We start from the raw sequence: 26734 nt of genomic DNA on the forward strand, positions 1-26734 counted from the left end.
GTGAGCATCAAGCCAAGTAATCTGTAAGTACTGATTAAATCTATAGCCACGAAAAGCCAACTTGTTAACATTTAAGAAGGATACTTGATAGGGAGAAGTGAAGGATAAGATGTCAGACTGAAAGGTACTTAAATTGGGAAGTCAGAGAGGAGACAGTGTGGTAATCTTGAGAGATTTAATAAGCTGAAGGCAGGAGGATAACAAGATTTCATGATCAAGTACTTTAAAATGTGCTCAGTTTGTAGTAAACAACTTGCTCAGATAGGCCGTGCATCCATTGTAAACGGTGACTTGCTCATGAGTTATAACGATCCATTTTCCAATAAGATTGAAAAGCAAAAAGAACAAGATGAAATTCTCCATATGTAAAAGCTCAGTTGAACCAAACACACGGAAGTGATGAGTAAAGCAATAAGGACATCCAGAGAGACCTGTGATCTGTGTCGCTTGTTATTCAAAATGCAAGCGTTCCTTTGCCACTCCTTTAAACTCTACTTCGCTTTTGTAACTCTGCCTCTTATTTGACAGGCTCTTTGGGGCAGAGATTGTCTTTGTTCTGTGTCTGTAGAGCAGCTAGCACAATGCAGTCCTGGTCTAAAGCTAGAATTAAGTGCAAGTACAGTAAAAAGTGCAAGTGGCTGGATAATGGACTCAAATGAGACCCCAATGCTGGCCATACTCTGGCATCAGGTGCTCCATACTATGCTATGGGGGTAAAGAAACCGAACTACATTACGGACACAAAGTGGTAGAGAGGAAGCCTGGTGAGAGATCGGAAGAGCGGTTCACGACGCTCTTCCGATCTAGGTGCTCCATACTATGCTATGGGGGTAAAGAAACCGAACTACATTACGGACACAAAGTGGTAGAGAGGAAGCCTGGTGAGAATGCTTGTGAATGATGAAGTGAGAAATTAGTGGAAAGAACTAAATATACATATTCAAAACATTCAAGTCAACAGTGCCCCTTAAATTGATTCCTAGAAAGTGTCATTCCCAATCAAGCTCACTTGGAATTGATGATCCTGATTTTAAAATAAAAAAGTGTCTTTCTGAGAAGTACTGGAGGGGGTTTTTTTGCTTCCCAGCAAGAGAGAAGTTAAATGACTGCAGGGAAATTGCTGCCAAGTACAAAGCAAGCTAGAAAAAACAAATATTTCCTCCGTGCTAATTTTCTGGTTAGTAATCCTAGGTAACAGCTGCAGCTATAGTAGATGCAATGTTCTCCAGACACAAAAGTAGGATTTCCAAATTGATTTGCCTTTGCCTTTAGCATAGAGCTGTAATGCAAAGCAGCTGTAGGACCAAGCACAGTGTTGTATATAGTTCTGCATACCTAAATGAACCATTTTATGCTGATGTCTGAGGATGGGAGAAGTTGCACCTTTGTGATAAAGACGACAGTTGTTGCATGAGCAAGTAGAATAAGAAGTCAGCTGTTAGCACTTTATCTCTTCCCAGATGATCAATGAAATATTAAGCCAGGCATACCTTGGAAGCCAAAGCCAGTGGCATAACTAGGGCAGGGCAACCATAGGATCATAATTGCTAGTGTGGGGCAATCTGAAGTCAATACTGACCCTGTACCCCAAGTATCTGGCTTCATCTCAGCGCCACTGTAGAGAATGAACTCAAATACAGTGTCATTCATCTTAAAGTGAGGAGCATTTCTTGAATAAAATTAGTGAGCCTGGAGTCCTAACAACTTTCCTCAACAAATCTTTACAGCTGGATGCAAGACCAATTCCTCAAACACAAATACACATGTTTACAAACAACGCTAACCACTGAGGAAACATTCCTCTTGACACCAGACATTTATAGTGAAACAGGACTGAAAGAGTCGCTCAGAAACAGGAAGCAAAAATGTACACCCACACATGGTTAAGCAGCCCTGTGCTGCCATCTCGTGGAACTAAAGATTTTGGAAATCTCAGCAATATTTCTCAAGAAAAAATAACCAGCAAAGATTCAGCTCCAGGCAGCTTACAGAGAATATTAGTGAATGTAATTTTGCAACAGACTGACATTTTCCATAGAGCTAAGACTATCAATTTTTTATTGGCTTCAAAAGCCTTTCAATTTATTCTGAAGATACTCAGCTTTATAGGATTTTTGGTAAAAACTAATTTCTACCTGAAAGAATGAAAAGGATATATTCTTTACTCTTCCAATTACTGAAAAAAAAAATCCAACAAAATCTCTAGTGCAACTGACTGACTTGATTCATCACCAAGTCCGGAGCATCCAGCAGCAGGTGCTATGGAGTAAAGGCAATTTAAGGAAATTGTCAATTTTCAGCTAAGTTAGTTCTCAGTTATTAATTCCTCATATAGTGGCTCTTGATTATATCAATAAGTGTTTAACCTCACCAGAGCCATTTTTGAGGTGTTAAAAGCAAATCAGATATTATGGAATAGGAAAATGGCAATACCTATATACCCTGAATATACAACTTGCAGCCAAGACAATCTAGCTATCAAATATAGTAAGCCAACAAACGAGATGCATCAATGCCTTAGATTAATAAGGGAGGAGGGAAAGGATGTAAATAATCTGGATACAGAAGAGGATTAATAAAGTCTAGAAGTGAAAGGCAGTTTTACCTTCTGTTTGTGCCACTGTCAAGTTCCTTTACTGCAGTCTCTAAACTGTTAAAGCTCAAGTGATCTCTCTCTAGCTCTCCTGAGCAATCCTCTAGGTTCTTGCATGTGCTAGAAAGCCACGGGGAGGCCCTTGAGTTCAGCTGGCCAACCCACAATCTGGACTCCTCTGCCCAAATTCCAGGTTCTGCATTTTCTCTCCTGAGGAAGGACGTGAAAGCGAAAATAAAATCCCTTCCCTGAACACTTTTGAGAAAGTTAATCTGGGAGCCAGGAGCCTCAGAGTACACCTGCTTTCTTTACAGGAAACTAGGCTCAATAAAAGTGACACTCCACCCTATCCTCAACCTTTTCGCAATAAACATGAAGCCCGATTTCTGATAAAGCAACAGAACTCTCTCCTCTTCCGAACATGGAAAAGAAATCAAACAGCCAAAAGAATTCCTGCCCTCCCACGTCATCTCACCAGCACTAGCAGCTTTTTTAAAAAGGGACAACTTTATCTGTAAGAGATTAACTGTAAAAACATGGCAGATAAGAGCTTTCAACAGTAGACATGCAATGATTGCTTGCTTGAAGTACAAAGATACCTTTTAACTTGTTGCTGTCCTTTGCTTGCCCACAAGTTTGACACAAGGGAAAAAAAAACCTCTTCCCCGTCTAATGAGCACAGGGCATACAAACTTAAATGTTTAAGATCCCAATACATTTTTACAAGGAGAATTATGAATGTTCACTCAAATTAAATGCTTTAGCTTATGAAGTCCTGGCTCTCTAAAATGTGCAAACCTGTAGTAAGATGCTCAAGGATTGTTTTGGGGCCTACCAAATGGGAAGAACATTAAAAAAAAAAAAAAAAAATCTCAATATTCTCGCCTACCTCCCTGGAGACTATATTCCATGTGCTTTGGAAAGTAACAAGATAACATTGAGGGTTAAAACCATGCCAGGCATCCAAACTTCTACTAAGAGCCATTGTGTTCTGAATTTCGATGAGAGAAGACTCACGAGGTAAACAGTCTTGCCAAAACTGCTAGTCTAACAAAATTGATGAGGGAGGTCATAGGCCTCAGTTATTAATACACATTACAGAATTTAGTCTACATGATGCTACTAGATCCCTGGAAATCCCACTGGAATTAAAAGGAAAGGAAAACAGAGACATTTGACCAAATGACAGTCAACTGTAGAAGGTCTCTACTCTAACATCACACCCCTTCCCTAATATCACATCTAATTCTTTCAAGGAGAAGTAGAGAGCAACCAATGCTAGATTTGAGATTTGACCTTGGAGTCATAAAGGAGGCAGACCCAGTTCTTCTGCATGTTTTTTCTACTATTTGACACAAGAACATGGGGAAAAAAAAAAAAAAAAGGGAACCAAACCATGAAACCATGTACTTGGCTGTCTATAGTCAACTGTAGGCAGTCAACACTATTTTCTGTTTGGATAGATGTTTCACGTGGAACGTGTGAGAAAACACTTGAATAAAAGCTGCAGTTGTCTAGACAAGTTGGCAGAGGAGCTTCAAAGTGGTGGGGGCAATTAGCTACACTAATTCTAACTTGCATAAAAGGGACTGGATTTCAAATCTAGGGGTAGCCCTTTACACTGTTCCTAGAGGAACACAAACCTTTATAGGGGCTTGCCTCTGTCTTTCAAAAAGTAATGCAGGATGAGCTTTCCTTTAGTATGTGAAAATTCACTACAAGCAATGGCATTCACACTATGTTTCAGCCTCACTTGGATTTTGGGGTGGGATCCCAAAAGATTTAACAGCCTTTTCTGAATCAGCCCTGCCCGGATGATAGTCTGAGCTCTCTGAAACCTTCCAAGATCAGCAAGGCACTTGAAACAATATCCAGGCAACTAACATCCAGGAAGGTTCTGGCTCAACAACATCTACCTGGCAGTCCATCTAGGACAGTGGTTCCCAACCTGCCGACTGGCAAGGGAGCAGGATGAGACACATGGAGCCAGCTGCCTCCCCCCCCGGGGCTGCCCCACTGCCCAGCTTTAACCCTGCACATGACTGCCAGCAGCGGAAGCCGCTCACATGGGCAGACAGATAGGGGTGCAAGCGGAGAGCAACAAGGCAGCCAACCTTTGCAGCCTGGTACCAGCCTGTGGCCCGGTGGTTGGGAACCTCTGATCTAAGAGGCACATTAGGATCTGCACACTGAACAAGTAAGATGTTTTCTGTGCAAGGTAAGGTGATGTGGGACAGTGAACACAGTCCCAACCTAACAAGTTCTGCAGTAACAGACACAATTCAAGGGAAAGTGATCATTAAAACTATTAACAACTGAGAGAAATCACTGCAACAGGAGTAGCAGCAATGGGAGCTCCTGCTGTAAATATTAAGAATTTCTTATAGGCAACAGGGGTCGCCACTACACCTCAGAAGCAGCAGACAATCAGTTCACCAGAGGGAGACTGCAACTAACAAAAAATCTACAAAGCCCTTACTATCCACTTCTTTTGAACACAAACCAAGGAAAGATCTACTACTCTCTTATATATGGAAAAGAATTTTGTGCAATGTCTTTTATATATGGTTTGCATGAGCCTATAATTCAAGCCTTTCAGGAAACTATTCCATTACAAACTGTAAAGCTAGATGGGATCGACAGATTTACAAGAGGAAATGGTACTGCACTGGTAGATGAACATCCAGGTGGCCCATCGGGCATTCACCATCTCCAGCTTCTACAACTGTGCGAAAGAAAATATCTGCTGACAAGAAAGTTGGGGCAGCGCATGATGCAAAGGAAGCTTCCACCAAGCAGGTTCAAACACAAAATGGTGCAATGTTGCAATAAAATTAAGGGGGGGACAGGGACTAACATACACCTGTGTACACAAGAACATACCATTAGAGGGCTGACTGGATTTAATGAACAAGTTCCTCCCCCACTCCCAATCGTCCTGGCTTTATACAAACTGCACAGAATCTCTCCACTGAACGGATACTGCTTGTGCCCTTTAAAGGAACGACATGGAATTTATTTGTGATGTGCAAGTGACTATTCTAGCTTTTGCCAATCAACACAGTTAACAAAAACACAGTGGTAAAGATACTGCAAGACAGATGGCATGATATTTCAGAATCCAAGACAAAGGGCATACTGGTATTCAGTGGAGAAAGAAGATCATCCCAGACCACCCTGCCAGTCATTCTTCCCAAAACCTAAAAGAGCATTTCACTTTAATCTTTTGGCTTTAGAAAGGCAATTTATATTATAGAGACATCTCAATGATCTAATATTAGCCGGTGGGCTTATTTATGTTGTCACTGTTGCTAAGAGAAACCTGGAACTTTAGAAACACTGAACTACATGAACATACTATTGTGACAGCTGCCATCGGGAGCTGAAATCCATATAGTGCTTCCCAGCAACTGTTACCCATTTTCCTTTAACAAACTGGCTTATTTTCAAAAGAACACTTTTCCATTTGGATTACACAACTGGCTTTTGCAATTCCCAGAACCCCATTCAAAAGCTGCAAGCAGTCCTCTGTCCCACTATCCCCAGCTACTCGTCACTCCACATTAGCAAAGGCAGTCTGAACCCACCAGGGCAATGCACTAATGAAAACATGGAGGAACTACTGAGCAAACCATCAGCTAGAAGAAGCAAAATTTTTTCTTCTTACAATGACCAGATTTCAGTGAAGACTACTCACAAAATATCAATGCATCCTACAATGCTTATGTGTATTAAATTTTGCAATAAATATTAAAGCAGTAATAGTTTCAAAGTAGCCTGGGGTCAGAAGGGACCTGAACAGATCTAGTCTGACCTCCCCCGCCACTGGTAGGAGCACACGCTGGGATCACACGACCTCACACAGGTGTTCGCCCAACCTCTTTTTGAATTTACCCAAGGTAGGAGCGAGGACCACTTCCCTAGGAAGTTGGTTCCAGATCCTAGCCACCCTAACAGTGAAATAGTGCCTCCTAATCTCTAATCTGAACCTATCCTCCAGCAGCTTCTGGCCATTGTTCCTTGTCAACCCAGGTGCTGCTGGGGGGAATAGGGCCCTTCCTATTTGCTGCTGATCTCCCCTAACGAGTTCGTAGGCAACCACCAAATCCCCCCTCAGCTTCCGCTTGCTGAGGCTGAACAGGTTCAGGTCCCTCAGCCTCTCCTCATAGGGCCTGCCCCGTTGGCCTCCAACCAAGTGGGTGGCCCTCCTCTGAACCCTCTCTAGGCTGGCCACATCCTTCTTAAAGTGCAGTGCCCAGAACTGGACGCAGTACTCCAATTGTGGCCTGACCAATGTTGCACAGAGGGGAAGTATCACCTCTCTGGACTGGCTTGAGATGCATCTTTGGATGCATGACAAGGTGCAGTTGGCTTTGCTGGCTGTGGTCTGGCATTGGCAGCTCACATTCATCTTGGAGTTGATAATGACTCCAAGATCCCTTTTCGCCTCTGTGCTCACAAGGGGGGAGCTCCCCAGCTTGTATGTATGCTGTGGATTCCTTCTCCCCAGGTACAGCACCCTGCATTTATCTACATTGAACCCCATCCTGTTACCAACTGCCAACTTCTGTAGTCTGTCTAAATCTAATTGCAGCCTCTCTCTCCCTTTGAGAATGCCTACCTCTCCCCACATCTTGGTGTCATCGACAAACTTGGACAACGTGTTTTCCACCCCCTCATCCAAGTCGCTGATGAAGATGTTGAACAGCGTAGGCCCCAGGACCGAGCCCTGGGGGACCCCACTATTCACATCCTGCCAGGTCGAGTACGACCCCATCCACCACCACCCTCTGGGTGCACCCCATCAGCCGATTTTTGCCCCATCCAACTGTGTAGGCATCAGTGCCACAGTCCCTCAATTTATTAATGAGAAGGTTAATAGCTGCTTCAAATTTTGACTTTACCTACAGAGAAAAATATTTTGTCAATGTCAAGAACATGCATTTGGGTGAAAACATTTCTGTGAAGAATCCAAAGCCACTAATATTTCATTTCAGGCTTACCTACACTGGGATGCTACAGCAAAACAAAACAACCGAAAATTTAAAATGGGAATTGCTACTCCATTTTAACTGCCCATGTGAATAAACACATTTTTCACTAAGATTTCCTTATGCAAGTCAGCTTATTTCACCTGGACACAGGTACTACTGTGAAATAAAATTTGCCCATACAAGGTGACAGCATAGTTCAGGTATTCTGCAATCAGTATTTCAGGTCAGTTCCCTGAGAAGGCAAGCCCTTATTGTACTCTTACCCATGCAAAAAGCTCACTGCACCATGAGAGGCTTGGCTATAGTAGCTTGAGAGAATCTATTTGCTTGAGTTCAAGTACTTGTTGAAAAAGATTACTCTAGCTCCCTCTCTCAGATTTACTACAACTGAAAGAGAGAGAGGTTAGTTATAAGCTGCCTGAACAGATGATCCTATAGCCAAACACAGACTGTATGGCTCTGTGAAGTAAAGAACTGACAACTTCTATTATAGCTCACCTCCTCTTTCATTTTCTGGCAATATTTAGCCTAATACAGAACCATTTCTACTTGGGAGAACTGGGACTTTTAAGACCAAAAAAAAATAAGTTTATAGAAATCTAATTCCCACAAGCACTGTTCTCCTGTTGAGTTACTTTATCTCCTTCCAGAGCAGGCTGCATAGTAAAAATATTACAATTTAGTATTGCTGTTTGTTTTATGATTTCTTTTTGGTGTGGCACCACTAGGAGAAATAGTTGTGGCACATTTAACTTGTTCACAAGAATAAACGCTGCGCATTTGTTGTTCTGTATGTACTGATACATGATAAGCTTTCCTTACAAATTGCTACCTCAGGATTATTTCTTTTGAAATTTAAAAGTTACTTCATGTGATAAGAGGTTATACCAGCCTCAGCATCAAAACAATCTGTAAAATGTTGCTACTGTGAATGTCACTGACTGTATGGCAACCACATAGAGATTCAGCTTACGTTTAATAACTCCTTCTCTTTGTACCAGGAGCATAGCTACATAACTGACACTGCTCTGTGCTTTCAGACTAAAGAGACACATTGACTTCCAGAGTCCACTGCAGAAAAGTATTCACTTCACACACCACCATAAAAATCAGTACCCAGAAAGACTACAGAGACTGAAATCTAATTACCAGAGTTGTTTCCAGGAGACCAAGATGAAGTACCTCAAGAGGTCACAAACGAAAAAGCTCAAACCAAACTCATTTTCAACTCAACTCAGTCAGCACATCTATACGTTCATTAATGTACTTTTGCTACTGTACACTAAATTCTGTACCTCTAATGTGAGGTACTAAATAAATGTGCATTAGACTCCCCTAATGCGCAGCAGTGAAAGCACATGCTTTTTTAGTGACAATGCATAGTAGCCTATTTTTACTATGCACTGGCATATTAGCTTGGTTTTTAATGTGATGCTCTAATGCACAGTAAAATAGGCCATTCAAATGCACGTGTAGGCTATTAAAGCACACGTGTAGACACACCCAGTGACAACTTAATCTAAGACTTCAAGCTGGAAGATGTGAGCATTAACCAGTGACACCAGGAAGCACCTAAAGAAGGTGTGGTACCACTACCATATAAAACACATGCAGATCTCATGGATGAAAAGCACTGACTTTATTCACTAACCTTCTGCGTTCCCTGGCCTCCTCAGCTGAGTCCTTTCCAGTAGTTGCGGCAGCACTGGCATTTGTAACACCATTGGCAGAACTGAGTGCAGTGCGATTTGTGATTACACTTAGTGGAGGGATAGCAGAGATGTTCTCTGTATTTTTCTCTACAGCAGAGTCATTTTGTTGCCGGGATGGCACTCTGAAACAGACAAGACATACATAACAGGATGCAAACTAAGGGAACTGGATTGGCTACCAAGACTAGACAACTGCCTTAAGGGAACATTAACAATCTATTTCCTTGATTCTCTGCTCCTGGTTCTGGAAAGAATGGTACCTTTAAGGACATCTAGAAGAAAGGGCAGAAAGTGATTGGAAAGACTGAGAGAATTAAACTGGTGAATAAGCTGAAAAATGGATGGACCCAAAGATCCTGTTCAAAACCTCAGAGCAACCTTAGATTCCATGTGCAAAAAGCAAGAATGAATGGTTGATCATTCATGTCAGAAGTGACCAAGCTAAGAGTATGCATGCAAATCTCAACCGCTTCCTGATGTGTAGGCATTACTAAAACCACCTCAGGTATAAACAGAAATAGCAACTGAATTGCTATCAAAGGATACAGGTACAAGCTCTTATGCTACAATTCTGTAGCAGTGCAAGTATAGCAAAACTGCTCCTACATTAACCTTGCTTCACCTATGGTCAAACCTAATGCAATTTAGCTTACTCATATGGTTGCAAGCTCATGCAGATATAAAAGTTAGCGTAACAGCTGCTGTGCACTCTAGAGCAGCAGATTCCCCTCCCCTTTCAAAGTGGCTACAAATGTACATTTGTCCATACTACAAATACATGTACTTTTTAAATTGAAATGGGTTTCCAGAACTCATCATGGAACAGATTATGACGGAATAAATTTCTGAACAATTCCAGGATTCAGAACATGCACCTCCCCATAACTCTTGAAACTTTGTTTTACCTAAAGATTCACGTGAACGAGTCACAAGCCATTACCTAGTATACTGGCGAACTGATGCAGTAGTATTCGCACTGACAGATGTGGGACAGGAAGAGGCAGGTTGCCACTGGGTGCCCAATGAGGTAGTTGGTGAGGTAGCTGGAGATGTACTGCGATTGGCTGAACTGTAGGGACTGTTGAGGTCACTACTTCTACCAAATGAAGCACTGTAAAATATCACAGGATTGCCTCCTTCAGAGCATGGTTAACATACAGGCAGACCACTCCAGAATCCTCAGCTGAACAGGAAAGGGAACATTTTATGTCTCATCAAAATGAATGCAAAGGAGAGTGGAACGTGCCAAGGTCACCAAAGATCGGACTTGGGACATACACAACAGGATTATGATGACATCACTTATAAAAAATAAAACAGAGTTCAGGGAGAAAATAGGGAAATGGAGGTGAATTTAGGAAAGTCAGAAAACAGGAAAAAGCCTGGGGGAAAAATGGATCCCAGTTTAAGCAGTACTAGAGGCACAACAGTGCACTTAATCAGAAGGGAAGGGAAGGACAGCGAGAGAGAAACAACAAAAAACAATACAACACAAAGAAGAAATAAGTATTGTAGGAGGATCAGGAAACACTGCTGTTGCCCACATTGACACCCTGTTGAGTTGCTTAAAACTGACAAAACCTAATCACTTGGACTGAAATTTTTTACAGCTGGTGCTGGCTGCCTCAACCATTTGACCTAAAAACAGTTCAGCCATATCCAAGAACAAGGACTAGCACAATATACATTTTACCATGCTAAAAAAATATTGGGAAAGAGCTTGAGGTTAGAAAACTAGGACTAGGAGGCAAGACTGGAAACAGAGCCAGGAGAGAAACAGGCAACAGACTGAAATCTAACACAGAACAGAAGAGAAAGTAGACTGGATGCGCAAATATATTACAGACATGAACCAGCATGACAGTAAGAGAGAAGGAACAACCAAAGCCTGGAGGGGGGAAAAACACTGACTATTCCTGTTGTCCTCTGTTTGAGGCATCTCAACCCACCTCCAGTCCTCCCCAGCTCCTTATCAGACTGTCTAATGCCTCTCTCCTTCAAGTTTTAGTTTCACTGCCACCCTCCTCATCCAGCACAACAGTACTGAGCATACTGTAAGTAAGTCTTTTCACAGACTCCTTTCACATGAAGTTATTGGGCTATGATTCCACTGCCAGCCCTATACACCTTAAATCACAGGAGCACAGTACAGTTGGTAAACTGTAATTGTGTATCTGATTCTAGATTAGCAGGAGCACATAGTTGAAAAGTTGTAAAGTCCTGGTAAAATGTAAACTTCTCAGTAGCTCTACTGACTGAGCTACCTTTCAGATAAGGTAACAGTATCTTTTCTATATTATGCCTCTGAGATGCTACCTGCAAGCAGCAAAAAACTCTTGCCACTTGTCTGAGACAGAGACAGAGAGAGAGAGAGAGAGAGAGGGGGGCAGTACAGCCCGAATTGTTAGCATCAGGTCCCAGGACAGATGTGGAGACATTAGAATTCAATGCTGCTCTGGAATAAATGTCTTCTGCTTTCAAAATATCCAGCTCTCGCACCTTTTGTATAAATGGTATTCCATTTATTCAATCGCTACAGAACCATATCCTATGAAAATTTAACTCTATCAGCAATCATCTCCTAAAAGCTAGAATGTGGCACATGAGCAACATTTACAAGAAATCAACTTCTCTCTAGCTATTTAAAGGAAAATCCTCCATGTTCAGGACAAAATTATGCAGTTTGGGGTCAGGTACTTGATAAAGCAACATGTTAAAATCCTGAAAGCTTTACTGCGCCTTGCACTGAATTTCAAAAGATTAGAGGGAGCCTCGCCTTTCTTGAGGTAAGATAGTGGTGAAATGGTGGAAGATATTGCCAGTGGGACAGAGAAGGGGAAGGGGGTTATATGATCAGATTTTTTCCTTTTTCTGCCTCCCTAGTTCATCAGCAATCACTTCTCTAGAGTAGCACATGCACTTGCAACAAAACTCATTTTCCAACTACCAAAAGAAAATGGTTGGTTGATTTGGGGACATCAATCACATTCTAACGCTGCTGATCTGCATGAATTATGGACAGTACTATTTTTTTTTTGATTATGTGATGTAAAATAATTACACCTTAATGTATACCTCAGTTAGAGGTAGGCTATCAGAACTAACTTTTTAGTAGCCTTCTGGACTAGGAATAATGGTCACAAGTTGACAGAGTAGGTTCAGGCTAGACATCAGGAAGCACTACTTCACAGTCAGGGCGGCTAGGATCTGGAAGTAGTGCTCACTCCTACCCTGGGGGTCTTCAAAAGGAGGCTAGATAATTACCTCGCCAGGGTCATTTGACCCCAGCATTTTTTCCTGCCCATGGCAGGGGGTCGGACTCGATGATATGCTCAGATTCCTTCTGACCCTACCAACTATGATACTATGAAGTTCACTATTGAGTTACTTCAGCCTACATTCAAGGGGAATTTTTTTTTGTCATCTAGCAATTACACCAACATCTAAGAAATGAAATGTTGCATCTAAATCGTGTCAGTACAGTATTTAAAGTTCAGTGCCAAAATGAAGTCTTGGGAGACAGCGTTTATAATGGAAAAACTAAACAGATTGTATATTTTGTTTCACCAGTCCTGTAACAATGAGCACACCAAGACCAGCTATAACCATGCAGCAAATAGAAAACTGCTATTTTAGAAGCCTGGAAAACATGTTAAAAATCCATTCTGCTATCTGTATCTAAAGTGTTTCAGGCCATACCTTTTCAGGTAGGTAGATATGTAGGTGGAAGGTGCACCTGTCTGGGGGGCTTCGTTTCCCTTTGGTTCATCCTTCCATGATTGCCGGGTGTAGGAACCACTCCGCACCAGATTAACAGCAGATTCTCTGAGGTAAGAGAACATTAAGTTGGCTTAGAAAAGCTCTGCAGTCTAGTCTTGACTCCTCAAACTGCCAGCCTCCTGGTAAGTTCCACAGCTTCAGCATCCATTGGCAGAAGCGAAGACTATTTAATATTCAGGCAACACAAGCTCTTCCTTTCCATCTGCAGACTAATTCACCACAGGGATAAGTAACTGAAATACCCCCATTTGCTTTAAAATTATCTCTAGTAATTGCCAAGGCAATTCTTTACATAGCACAAGCTTATAGTATTTTGGAGACACTGTGCCATGCAGTTTCTGACCAGAAGCACTTACAATTCTAAAATTCAGACTTATCTAAAGATTGTCATTTCATACATTAGACGATGGCATTATGTAGAACGAACTTGCTTTGTCACCTTGCACAGCTGCTCAGATGCAGTGGCTGCATCTGGAAGGGTTGTTTTTACTTTGAGGCATTAAGTGCTGGTCACCAATAGAGACTGAATACCAGACTACAGGCCACTGGTCTGATCCAACATGATAAATCCTATGCTATTTTCTTAAAAATACTGCTTACAGCAAGTATTAAACAGTTAGCAGTATTTAGGACTACTTAGCAAGTCTAGAAGCAAATAATCAGTAACCCAATTTAATAGGGTAACTACATCAAAGCTTAGTCCCTCACCCCTATCCTAGAAGTATTTTATGGCAATTCCTTCCAGCCAATGAACGGAACAAGACACTGTGTGACATTCACTCCACAGCTCCCAATTATTTTTCAGTTTTGAATTCAAACTATCCATCCATCCTAGATAGACTTTGTCTCCTGCAGATTCCATGTAGCATTGACTTGACTTACGTTAAAAGGAAACAATACTGCAAAAATTGTATCTTACAGTATGCGGTGACTACTGCCTGCTAGGTTAGCTTGAAATCTTAGTCTCCACTTCAGAGAGCAAAGGATATTCGGCAGCACTCAGCTGAGTGCACCCCACAATAGGAGGCACTGTTCAAAATAGTCCCAAGTCATTCTATATGTAATTTGAAACACCAGCTGTCTACTGACATGCAAAGAACGGTGGGAGATTCAAATCAACTATAATGCAACAGGTAGCAAAGAATTTAATCACTGTGAAATGGTTTATCAGAGATTTCTCTTCATTGCAACAGTTTCTCCACAATTGTTTGCACTGACTTTTCTCCCTATGTTTTTTCAACTTTTGTAAATTCTTACTCCCTTGAAAAAACATTACAAAGGGACCTGTTAGAAACAGTACTTCCCCATGCACATCTTAAAGCACTGGATGCTGTTCCCATGTATATGGCAAAAGTATCTGGGGAAAATCAACAAGGACCAGGATGCCATTGTGCTAGGCACTGTAAAGACATAAGTCACGGTGCAAAAAGCTCACAAATGTAAATTATGCCAAAAAGCAAGAGATAGCTTAACAGCAAAGGTAGATAGGAAGTGACAACAGAGCAAGGTGCATTACTATGAGCATAAGTCAAAGCTCGAGATCAAGAATAGAAACTTACTTCTTAAAGGACAAGGCCCACTCATACATATACTAATGGGGTGAGGAGAGGTGTATGTTACAAATGTCACTTCCTGCATATTTTTAAATGATGAATAATCTGGTTTCATTAGGAAAAAAACCTCACTCCCCTTCTTCAAAATTGAGGGCATATTCCTTGAGGTTGAGATGCAGTGATAGAGCTCCCAACCTTTAAACACCTACACACTTGGGACTAGTAAATAAACATATGAATCGTGAACATAAATGGGAAGGCACTTCTGAAGACTGAATTCCATGAATTGATGAAGGCTGCTGAAGCCAAAGCCTTTAGCTCAGAGTTTGAAGTCCTACCTGTTTTCCTTTTCCTCTATGTCACTCGTACTGCTTAGTCTTCTAGGGGCTATTGAGGCAAGATAGCTTTTGTTGCTGTCCTTATCCTGATAATGCAAAACAAGAACACACATATTTCAAATGTAAGTTGGTTTACTTCCAGTGACCTCTCTGAATTAGTGCTTCAATTTTTGCTACTAGAAGTGGATCAATTTCTGATTTTCTTTTAACATAGTTTAAGGTTTTTTGGCACACAGGTGTCACCCAAGACATTACATTCCCAAGGCTAACTAGCAGGAGCAAGGCAGGAATAGTAATTTAGGAGCTGATCTCAATTGAGATAAGATTTTGTATAGATGGGCAGTAAATCTCCGACTGCTAACTGCAGGCAGAGCTCACTGAGGAATATTTAAGATACAGATACACGTAACATTTGAAGCACTTCAAATGCAGCTGCACTTTGAAGAGCTTCTAAAATGGAGTGTTTCAGCTGCAGACAGACATACAGCCCACTGCCATGCCCCCCAGCTGGAGCACTTCAAGATCACTGCAACTGCATGCAGCAGCTTGCTCTCAAGCTAGAGGCCATGACAAGGAGCTGCTGCATCCTGTGGCTCTTCCCCGCACCATGATGTCCCCCCTCTGCAGCAGAGCTGACTGTCAGTGAACACCCTGTGCCCTCTACCTCTGCCCTACTGGGACCAGAGGCCCCACCACCCCCAACACTTCTCTCAGTTCTGATGAAGGGGGCACTCAGGGAGAGCAGGTGGAATACAAAGGAGAGCATTCATTGACAGCTGGCTCTGCTGCTGAGCGAGTAGCTCTACAGGCCCTGGTCCCCTGGGAGCTGCTGTGACCTACGGCTCAGTTTCTCTTTTCTTCTCCCCTTCCTGCCAGGGGCAGGAAAAGAGAGTCAATTATCAACTCTTCTGTGCACTCAGCCTCTGGCTATCCAGAACATGCCCCTCTGACTATCCAGAACATACCCCTCTGGCATGCACATCTGTCTGTTCACCCTCTGAAGTACTGCAAATGTGACAAGTGCCCACACCATTAGAATGAAGCAGAGGAACAACTAGTGTGAAAACAGGGCACTGGCTTGATTAGACTGTCACCCTCAAAACAAGTAGGATGACAAACTGGCAGAAAGCGTTCAGCTGACTATAAACCACACAGGAAGGAGTAAGAAGTCCTGAACTCCAGTTTAGCATGGACTGCCAATAAGATGGAAATAGCTCAAATCAAGAGGGAAGTATAAACGTATCAAAGCACTTGATACCACAAATGCAAGCAACATGAAGTATAAAAAGGATACTAAAATATGGAGATTGTGAATTAATACCAAAATTGAAACTAAGGATATGGACAAACACACATTTGTAGCTGCTTAAAAGGGAAAAGCTGCTGGAGTATACAACAGCTGTGCTCTGTTATTTAACTGTCTGCATGAGCCTGCAGTGATAACAGTCAGCTAAACTGCCTTACCTTACCCTAAATGAAGCAGGGTTAAAGATGAAATAGTTTTGTTAAATTTGTATGACTATAAAGTTATGTTAATATAACAGATGCATCATAACAGCTTGTACCAGTCTCCTTTGATTTCGATACAATTGTTACATCTGTCTATACACATGGAGGAATGGTGCTCTGAAATGGGGTGCCAATGCAGAAAGGCAGGCTGCTTAACACTTCTCAGAAGGGATGCATCAGCAGGCTGTTTCAGGGGAAACCAGACCTTTTCTTTGTTGTCTATTAATGCAGAAATCCGGGGACTAGATGAAGAGCGATAGATAAAAGAACTCCTGTCTCTCTGTCCTTCACGAGAAGCAGCAACTTCACTGAGCATGTTGTGGCTGCCAGTTTTTCTTAGTCCCAGCCTCCAAGATGAAGGAGATTCATCCTTTTGCTCTTCTGACTTGTTGAGCCAACTAAACTGTAGTGGAAAATGACAACATTTGGTAAGAAGCAGGGGTATCGCAGACCCACAATTTATTTTCAGAAAGTTTTACTAAGCCAAAATTCTCATAGACAACACACTTCAAAGCATTAGATTCAGGTTACTTGGGTGTCTTGGGATAGCTAGACACATGCACATACAATTCTACATTTGTATTAAAATTAGGCTTATGTTTTATAGTTAGGGAATTCTTATATAAAAGTCCCTCCAAACCTCCCTCCCCATTGTCTTTTTTCATCAGTTTAAATGTAGGATGGGAGCAATGGCACAAGGAAGTAATGCAACTCATTTTAAATTAAATAGAAATAAAACTTTTATGTAAACCATATGACCATATACATGCTATCTTATGTCACTGTCTGAACTTCATGCTATTTTTCTGAGGGCCCTGGTACACATTCAAATTAAAGCTGGATAGAAACCAGCTACAGAGCTGTTACATGCTTTCAAGCATTAACTCTGTAGCAGGTTGGCTTTTTTTATACCTGGGTAGTCATTTTTATCATGTGATAACTACTTTGCACACTTGGCTGGTCTAAATTTATTTTATGATTAACCAATTAATTGTGATACAGCAGACCTCCAATTTACACATATTGCGTTCCAGGGGAATTTCACGCAAGTCGAATTTGAGTAAGTTGGAACTACTTTCCCCATAGGAAACAACAGAATAGCGAGGGGTTGCGTACCTCAATCATAGCTTTTTTTTCCCCTTTTCTCAGTGGAATTGCCTTTAGGAGGCGCGTCTAACATTTCACCTATGCATCTTGTGATGCTGCTACAAAAATGGTGGCACAATGGCGGTACAGCTCCACTTGATTCCGCCTGTAAATCTTGTGAGGCATTTGCGTATATATGCGAATCTTGCAAGCGTTTGCATATATATGCATAAATGCATATATATAAATGATGTGCATCTCGAGGGGCATTTTCCAATCTGGACCCTAATAAAAAAATCGTGTAAACGTGAGACACGCATAAGTCGGAATTGTGTAAATCGGGGATCTACTGTATTTACTTTGCACTTATTGCTGGTCCTACTTTGCACAGGGTGAAATCTACAAGATACAGAAAGAGAGGCCGCTGTATTGATATTTCAGGCATATTTAAATCTGACAAAGAAAATGTGCACCTAAAGACAAGCACATGATGCAGGACAGTTGTAAGAGAAATGGCGTTAAAGGAGTTCTGGTTAAAAATAACTTCAGAAACAAATTCACTTTGGTACACACAAGGTCCTATTCTGGGTTAAGCCACTTTAATTAGGCAAAAGCTTCAGCCATATTTGCCTGCTAAATAACCAACCTACAAATGTAGTTGCTTTGCATTTGGGAAAGGGTTACTGCTTCACTTCTTTTGCTCAGTTTGAACTGAGCTTACTGGCATAGAATCAGAAAATTGGGGTTGAAAGGGACCTCGAGAGATTTCACAGACGTTAGGGCTGGAAGGGACCTTGCAAGAACATCGGGTCCAGCCCCCTGCCCAAGGGGCAGGAAGTCATCTGGGGTCAGATCACCTCAACAAGATAAGCATCCAAGCATTTCTTAAATGTTTCCAGAGTAGGTGCTTGCAGAGTCTATTCCAGACTCTGGAGACTCAGACAGTACAGAATTGTTTCCTTATATCCAGTTTAAAATGGTCTTCCAGCAGTTTGTGACGGTTAGACCTTGTCTTCTCTTGGGATGCTCTGGTGAACAGACATTCAGATCATCTAGTCCAAACCCCTGCTAAAAGCAGGACCAGCCCTCCAATTTGTCCACAACCTTTCTGTAGTTGGGGTCCCAAAACTGGACACACTACTCCAGATGCGCTCTCATCAGTGTTAGCCTTCTTTGCAACAAAGGCACAACAGCATGTGCAAAGTTATTCATGTCTAGCTATAAAACAATGCCTGTCCCTTGTAGCTATTACCCCAGTCTTTAAGAAGTAACTGGCATATAATAGCCTTCTGCACTTTGGTACAAGAGCAGAGCACAGACATTGAAAACAAGACCACAGACAAAGAAAAATCTACTAGTTTCTCCTAGTCACGTGGGTTTAAAGCTTGAAGTACAATATTTACTCTAACATAAGGCAAGGTTCCCTCACAACTAGCACAGGGAAAAACACCCTCATCTTACATTTGCATACAAGAAAACCTCATTAAATACACTGTAGGTGTGTCTACACAAGACACTTTACTGCAAAAGTAGTGTGGTTTACTGCACAGTAAGCATCTGCATCTAACACACGCACATGCTTACTGCACAGTAAATCTTGCTATCTTAAACGCAAGTAGCAAAAGCAATTAGTAAGTGTGCAGTAGCACTCATGTAGATACTTGACTGGGAGCAAATCTCTCAGCCAGCCAGACACCAAAGGGCAGGAAACTGCTGTCCCCAAGAGCTCCATGCTGCCAGGGCAGACTCTGCCACAGCCTGCCAGCAGCAGGGAGCTCCAGTCCCCCTGCTCCGAGATCATTATTGGGGCAACCAGCTCCAAGCTCCCATCTGGGTAGGGATTCCTAACCCAGCCAGAAGCTCACTGCTAGCTGCCCCACCAGCAGATTGCAACAGGGGGCTGGGATCTGCCCCTCCCTTGCAGCTCTCTCCAAGTCTTCTGTCGTGATCCAGGGCTGGGAGCTCCCTGCTGCTGGAGCAGAGGGACATTTTCCTTGCCCCAGCAGCAGGCAGTCCCCCAGGGGCAGGAAGCGATGTCCCAGGCCTCATCAGAATACAGCTTTCTCCTGGCCCTGTGTTCCCTGCCAGCCCCTAGGCCAGCACCCAGCTGGAGCCAAGAACTCCCCCTTGTGGCAGCAGGGGCCCATTGCAGGGCCCCAGGAAGTGAGAGCAGTTTGCTGCTGTCAGCAGCAAATCTGCTCCCACTTCCCTACACATGTAGATGCCTGCCTAGGAACATTTACTTGCGAGTCAACTGCTCCTGGAGCTAATGCACATGTAGACACGCCCTGTCTATCATCGAGGATCCGGGTTTTCCATTTCCCACGGAAAAATGGAAAAAAAAAAAAGAGGCAGATATTCCCTTTTAACTAAAGGTAGATTTCATTTTAACAGGCCTCTTTGCAGGCTGGCAGAGTTCCAGCCTGCAAGAGGCTAGGGGGAGCGGGAGAAGGGTGGTCAAGCAGGGAGCACCATGTGCATGTACATATTCATACATGCACATGGCTGCCAGGCAGCCTGAAAAGTAGCTCCCACAGGTAAGTTTGGCAAGGGGGAGGGGAGATTGAGGCTACCATTGGAATGGAGGAAGGAAGGGAGTGAATTGGGCAGGGCTGGGGCTGCTCCCCAGCCTCGGCAGTGTGGGGTTTGGGGCCCAGGGCTAGACTGCGTAGCTGCAGCACCTGGGCAGGGGGCAGGACAGAGCTGCAGGAGGCTTGTCTGGGGGCCGGGGGGGGGGGGATGGCTCCCTACTGCAGTCTGCACTCCTGGGGGGCATACAGAGAGCACGTGCCCCCCAGATGCCTGCATGGGATGGGGTGGGGTGGGTGTGGGCTGCCAGCTGCAGGCTCTGTGCCCTGCTGCCCTCTCCTTGGGGCCTCCACAGCCCAGCATAGAAGGACCAGATAGGGAAGCTCTTTGCCTTTCCTTGTCACCATAGTGAAGCGCCCCCTGCCCACCTGGCAGCAGCAGGGGCAGCAACAGTGAGTTTTGCCTTTCACTGCTGCCAGGTGGGCAGGGGGCACTTCACCATGGTGGCACAGGGCTCCCAGTGGTGGCACTGAGATTTCCCGTCTAGCCCCACTCTGCCCTGACGTGCTGGGTCTCACCCCCGTTGGGCCACAGAGGCCTGTGGGGAGGGAGAATGGGGAGCAGCATGGCAGGGTGTCTAAGCCCACAGCCTCTCTGACAGGCTCTGCTCTGCTCTGGCTGTGCCACCCATGGGCGTGGGGATAGCTAGGCTCCGTGCTGCACTCCGCTGTGGCAGGGCTCAAGCTCTGCTGCAGGAGGCAAAGGGTTGCAGACCTGAGTCCCTAGCCCTTTAGTCCTGGCATCTGGGGGTCTCTCCTCCAGCAGGGTTGGGGAGGGTGGGGAGTGAAAGGCATGGCTCTACATCCTTGTGAGCAAAGGGGGTAGGGGGAGCTCTGATTTTCCACTATAAAAATACCCACAAAAATCAAATACCAAAATTTATAGGTACTCAGAATTTTCTTTTATTATAGTGACTGAGGCACTGGTAGGCTTCCAAATTGCTTTAAAAATTGTAAATATAGCAATAAAATAGTGTTCAATTGATACATACATACACACACATCTCTCTCTCTATATATACATCTATATATACACATATACACAGAGCAGCATTTCATTTTTCATTTTAATTGCAGTTTGGGCTTTTTAATCAGAGAATTAGTGGTTTGTTTGTTTTTTAAATCAGAGAAGTTGAGATTTTTAAACAAAGAAAACCAGGATCTCTGTCTACCATTAAATTGTTGCCAGAAGCACCATGTGCTCAATAATGGAAACCAATTATGAAGTTGACTAAATACAGCCCACACTGAGCATGCCTGTAAAATGCATGGGCCATACTGAGCAAACATTCTGATGGGAACCTTCTGCGTGTGTGGCCATTAAAAAGGCAAGCAGTAGCTCCCCCAGGAGGGAACTAGCACCAGGCCTGGAAGTACTGCAATAAGAGACCAGCACCAGGAAAGCCAGAGCCAGCCCTGATGACACCCTCCCCCTTGGTACCAAAAATTGAATGCATTAGAAAATGTTAAAGTTCAAAGCACAAGGAAATACAGAAAGACCAAGCAGGGGGCTACACAGTAGAGAACAGGGGTAGGGGTGGGAACGTAACTAGGTTACATATGAAACACACACCCAACTAGGGGTGGGAGGGAGCATGACACTTATAAAGCAGAAAATATGCAGAAGACCCTGCACAACAATACTGCCTTGTAACAGGGAGATGGTTTGAGAAACAGTTTCAAACAACAACATGCAGTATGCAATTGCAGGGAAGAGTCCAGGATTAGATGTCCTTGGAGGCGATTCAGTACGGCCAGGGGGAGCAGTCAGATGATCCCTTCTGCACTGCTTCTGGCTGGCAGTCTGATGTGATCCACGTACTGGTGCTGTCCTGTGATGTGCTTTACATAAGTAAAGCACAACCATGGATAGTGTTGGACACCCTGAGGCACCACATCAGCTTGGCACAGTAGTGGTATACACAGTAGGTGCACAGGATGCTCTCGTTGCTGGGGTCCCATGCTTTGAGCACCCCAACAATCAGTGCCTCAACCGTCATATCGCGTCCCTAGCTCCTCAAGGTGTCCGCCAGCCACTGGAACTTCTCTTGCTTCCATTTTCGGGCCTCGACAAAAGTTTGCCATTGGTTCTCAAATGGGATGGTGATAGCTACCATCACAACACACTTACTGTCCTTGTCGGTCACAATGATGCCTGCATGCTGCTGGCTCTTGCAGCCTGGGACAGATTGGTTGATGGACGCGGTCCCCACAGAGGCAGGGATGTCCTTGGCCAGTTGGTCCTCAGCGGAGTTGTGACACACATGCCACACACCGGCATGGGCTTGCAGGCATAGTATGTGAGGGAGAATCTCTGCCTTGCAGTCACAGCATTAGCACACCTCCTGTTGCGATTTCTGTACCAGATGATGCCATTGAGAGGCAGGCAGTTGAGATGGACACAGTGGATGAAGCACCAGTCTGTGAAACCCATGAAGCTCCCACTGAGCATGAAGTGCTCGTGTCCCACTTCAAGATGAGCTTGAAGACCCTGCCCTGGTCAGGTTTTGCCCTTAGGTTGCTAGTGTATTTTGCTCAGATGGCATCCTTCAAGAACCTCTCCAAGAGGGTTCTCATGTTGGGGTACATGGTGATGCAGCTGGCAGTAGGGGCTAGGAGCACTCCTTGGTCCAAGTCCAGTTGCAGCTGAAGCGCTTCCCGAGGTGGTGTTTGGCATTGCAAGCTCGTCTCCACAGCGAGTCAAAGTCCCCAGTGTCTGGACCAAACTCTCCTTTCCAGCAACCTGCTCAAGAAGGTGACCAGGTCACGTCCAGTGGGCTGCCTCACGATCCTCTTGAAGGTGGTCTCCTTCATGGTGCTGCTACTCACCATCTTGTCCAGGCAGGTCAGGAAGCAGAAGGCATGGATGACCACCACAACATTGCAGAAATTACCCATGCTTGGCACACTGACACCTCCCTGTCAGTATGGGATGGGCAGGATCTCATTTGATTTTAGGCAAATTTGAACTTACATTTGATCTTAGCCAAAGGCTGAGATGCTGATGGGAACCTACCAGAAGGACAGGCTAGTGCAGTCCATCTGAATAAGAGAGAGTGCCCATTGTGTTCGGTCCCCCTCAGTACCATCTCTTTTTCAACTCAAGGTAAAACACTCCATCAAATATATATCAACTTCCTCTTCACTCCCACAGCTAAGCAGTTCCTTTCTTTCCTGTTTCCAATTATATTTGTTTTTTTACCAGCCTTAAATGCCTGCAAGCAACACCAAACATCAATGTAGAGGAGAGGATTTGTTGCCTGCTCTCTTGACCTGTCACATGATTGGTGAGACCCTGCCCTCCATAAGGTGGAGCCAGACCAGACAGCCCCATGCCTCATCTGCATTATATATTTTTGGAAGATCCCAGGACTCGCAACAAGAACATCCAGTTCCAGTTATGAGTGGGGCACTAATTAGCCCATGGATCCTGGCAGGGAAGGGCAGGGGGTGACCTGGAGTGCGCGCACACACACACACGTTGAGTAGTGCTGGGCTGTGGGGTCACCATGGCTTGAAACACTGTTGACTCTTCTGGGGCCCAGCCCAATGAGCTATATGATAAATCATGAATATTTGGGCTTTAGACCAGTATCATGCCTAGTTTGTATTATATATAAAGTACAGAAAGAAGTGCTGCTCAAAAGTGCATTTATTCAGTATCTGTGGTAAAATTTGCAGCACTTTTTACTTTTTGGAGGAAAAAAAAAAGCATCAATTCTGGATGAACTAAGTCTATAGGTACCAGTTTGCTTATATGCACATTGATACAGGTATGTTTACTTCAAAGTCAGTGTTTTTTGGTCCCTCGTGTTTCAAATTTGCCACTCACTTACACACATTTAGGAAGGGCACAGAGCCTGAGAAAGGTCTGATAGTAAGGAGGGGAAGAAGTTCAGGGGACAGAGGGCAAGAGGGCCACCTGACCTCTCCCCAGCCACTATCTGCCCTGCTGTAACAGTGCAAAGGGGGCAAATTCAAGACAAACCTCCAATAATTAGATTCGACACCTAGAAAATTATAATAAATTTATAACATTTTCCATATACTGAATCTAATTATTGGGAGTAGGAGTGAAGGGAGTGCGTCTTGCATTGAGTCATCCCAAATTCCAGTAACCACTCTGTTTAATCCAAAAAAGTCAGATCTCACTTCAGGCTTTGCTGGGCTGTAACATCATAGCATATCTTTAGCATAAATGCTGCAATATGAGCCACGCTGTCACCTTCCCAGGATATTCAGAGACAAGAGTTTTACCGGTAACATTTACAAGGACAGTTTCAATAGCATTTTTACTGCACTTTTATTGTATTTCCTGATGAAAGAAACTAAGGGCACGTAGCTTATCACTGAACATGCATCTTCTCAGATTAGTTACCCAGAAGTACTAAATAATCAGCAATGAGTTTTTTAGGTTTTGTTTTGTTTATTTAAAAGGACCGACATTTCAGAGGTGGAGAGATTGGAAAGAAAGTCGCACTATGCAATAAACTTCATTTATGGCAGTTCTAGACTACTATATTATTGAGTTTCTTTATTGTAATCAAATACTGTTATTTGTCTTCAACTTAAATCTTGCAAATTCTCTCAAAACAAGCTGAAAAAACCCACCTATTCCCTAAAGTAAGCCGCTGCTTTAAAGCAATAGTGGAATGCACAGTTTGAATCAAAGTAAATCCCCAATTCACTTACTTTTCTGGCAGATGAAGTGAAGGAATTATGTTCTGGTGGTCGTACTTGCTCAATGATGCTACTCCTGGGTTCATGATCAGAATGATTGGCAGAGGACTCTTCCTTTCCTTCTATAATTTTTAGATAACGGGGGTGGAGAAAAGAGAGGAGTTTTAATGCTTTCTTTCTAAACCATTGCTTTAATAAACTCAGATTCAAACTTTGCACAAGACTCAGATTCAGCCCTTGCACAGACCTTGGACATCTCCCAGTATGTTCCTGTTTCTCAGGATAAAGGGAAACATCCCTCAGTCCAAGAGTAACACAGTTTTCCCAACCAGGAAACTTCCCATTGACTAAACAAAGACATTTTATATAGTCACAAGGCAAATATGTTTGCACTATGTAGGTACACCCTGCTGTGTGCCTTTGCACACATTTTTTTTTCCAACTGGCAGGCCAGCAATGATTCCTTACCAGAGAATGTTTGAGTCAGGATAAAAAGACTTCACTCATTATTGGTTTGCTAGTCAAGTAAGCATGAAAAGATAAAGAGAATCCAAAAAGGAGATCAAAAAGCCCTCCTATACTCCTGATGTCTAGGAATGCATTTCACATTGCATATTGAATTAGTCTGATGAAAAATAAAATGTTATGATTCTGTTAATATTACTAAGAGTGTGGGGTCATATTGCTGAGATGCTCCCTTTAGTGCCATAATTTATATTCTGCATGTTATCTGCTTCTGGTATAGACAGCCCAGCCCTCTACAGTACTCATGTTTATGCTATCCTAACACGGCCAAGGCAGACTGACGGCAAATTTAGTTGCTGTGTATTGAGGCTGCCACAAAATGTCCACTATACCATAAAAACCTTTTCCACATAAATTCTTTGCCATATAGTAAAAGTATTCAATAAAGGTTCCTTGCAAAATATGGGTACATGCTTCCTCCACAAGTGACTATTGCTGTTAGCCTTACACTGAGGAAGTATCTTATACAGAAATAGCTTTTAATATAAACAATTATAACTAGGTGCATACTAAGGAATGAAAGATCTCCAATCAATAAAATGTAACCTATTACACACACGTGATTTGACACAGAGTTCATTCAACATGATATTCTGTTGTGAAGAGCCTGATCTCCCTGTTCCAAATGCCTCAACCACAGAATAAGGTGCACAATACCCTTTATTACCAAAAGGACACAAGAAATCAAGTGAGCAATTAAAGTTATTAAATAGTTGGAGAGATTGATAGATCTAGGAATAAAGAAAGGTACAGCCTAAATGACAACGACGGATGGGGGATGGGATAAGTTCACAAATATCTAGCTTGGCATTCTTATCCCTCAGACATTTTGATGGGGAAGAAAGGGGTATACCTAGGAGCACTGGGACTGCAGAGTCCCTTTAAAACTACTAGCAGATATAATCACAGAGTCAGTAGATACGCACTGGCAAGACAATGGGTTTTTAGTAATTTTAAGAAACGTAAAGTCCGGAAAATGAAGACTTTTTTTCTCGTGTTATCCACAAAACAAGAATCTAATTTCAACTAAATGGAAAAGGCTTCAGGATTTGGTTGTGTTTCTTCCAATTCATAAATTTTAAAAAAGATGTTGAAAGTCTGGTTCTGTATTTTGGCATCACAAGATTTTTCAAAATGGAAATGTTCCAAGTTGAATCAAATATAATAATTAGGGGTGCAGTGATACAGATTTTAAGGAGGTATATCAGCCAATACTGATCTGATTTCCAATACAGCTGCATGCAGCTGGTAAGTATGTTGCAGTGGACAGGGAGATGGAAGGGAAGGGGCGTGGGGGGGCAGATCAAGGCCCCTGCAGTGAGAGATGGAGTGCAGCTGGGGCTAGGTCAGGTGCTGCCCAACTGGGACAGGGTGGG

At 43.2% G+C, this 26734-nt stretch overlaps 1 protein-coding gene across 4 annotated transcripts in view; it reads right to left on the reverse strand.

Moving 5' to 3' along the window:
• Positions 1–26734, reverse strand: part of PPP1R12B (protein phosphatase 1 regulatory subunit 12B) — a 183869-nt gene that overhangs the window by 91211 nt on the left and 65924 nt on the right. For 2 of the 4 annotated variants that reach the window (XM_019546389.1, XM_019546391.1), the window contains exons 9-14: positions 24846–24955; positions 16685–16882; positions 14971–15056; positions 12999–13124; positions 10240–10410; positions 9239–9421 (exon numbers count right to left, since the gene is read on the reverse strand). In XM_019546389.1, coding sequence (XP_019401934.1) covers positions 9239–9421; positions 10240–10410; positions 12999–13124; positions 14971–15056; positions 16685–16882; positions 24846–24955 — 874 coding nt within the window. The remainder of the gene's footprint in view (positions 1–9238; positions 9422–10239; positions 10411–12998; positions 13125–14970; positions 15057–16684; positions 16883–24845; positions 24956–26734) is intronic. The other 2 variants (XM_019546390.1, XM_019546395.1) reach the window with 1 other exon arrangement.

This window comes from Crocodylus porosus, unplaced genomic scaffold (genome assembly GCF_001723895.1).
Source record: "Crocodylus porosus isolate Cpor-Errol unplaced genomic scaffold, CroPor_comp1, whole genome shotgun sequence".
Lineage (NCBI taxonomy): Eukaryota > Metazoa > Chordata > Crocodylia > Crocodylidae > Crocodylus > Crocodylus porosus.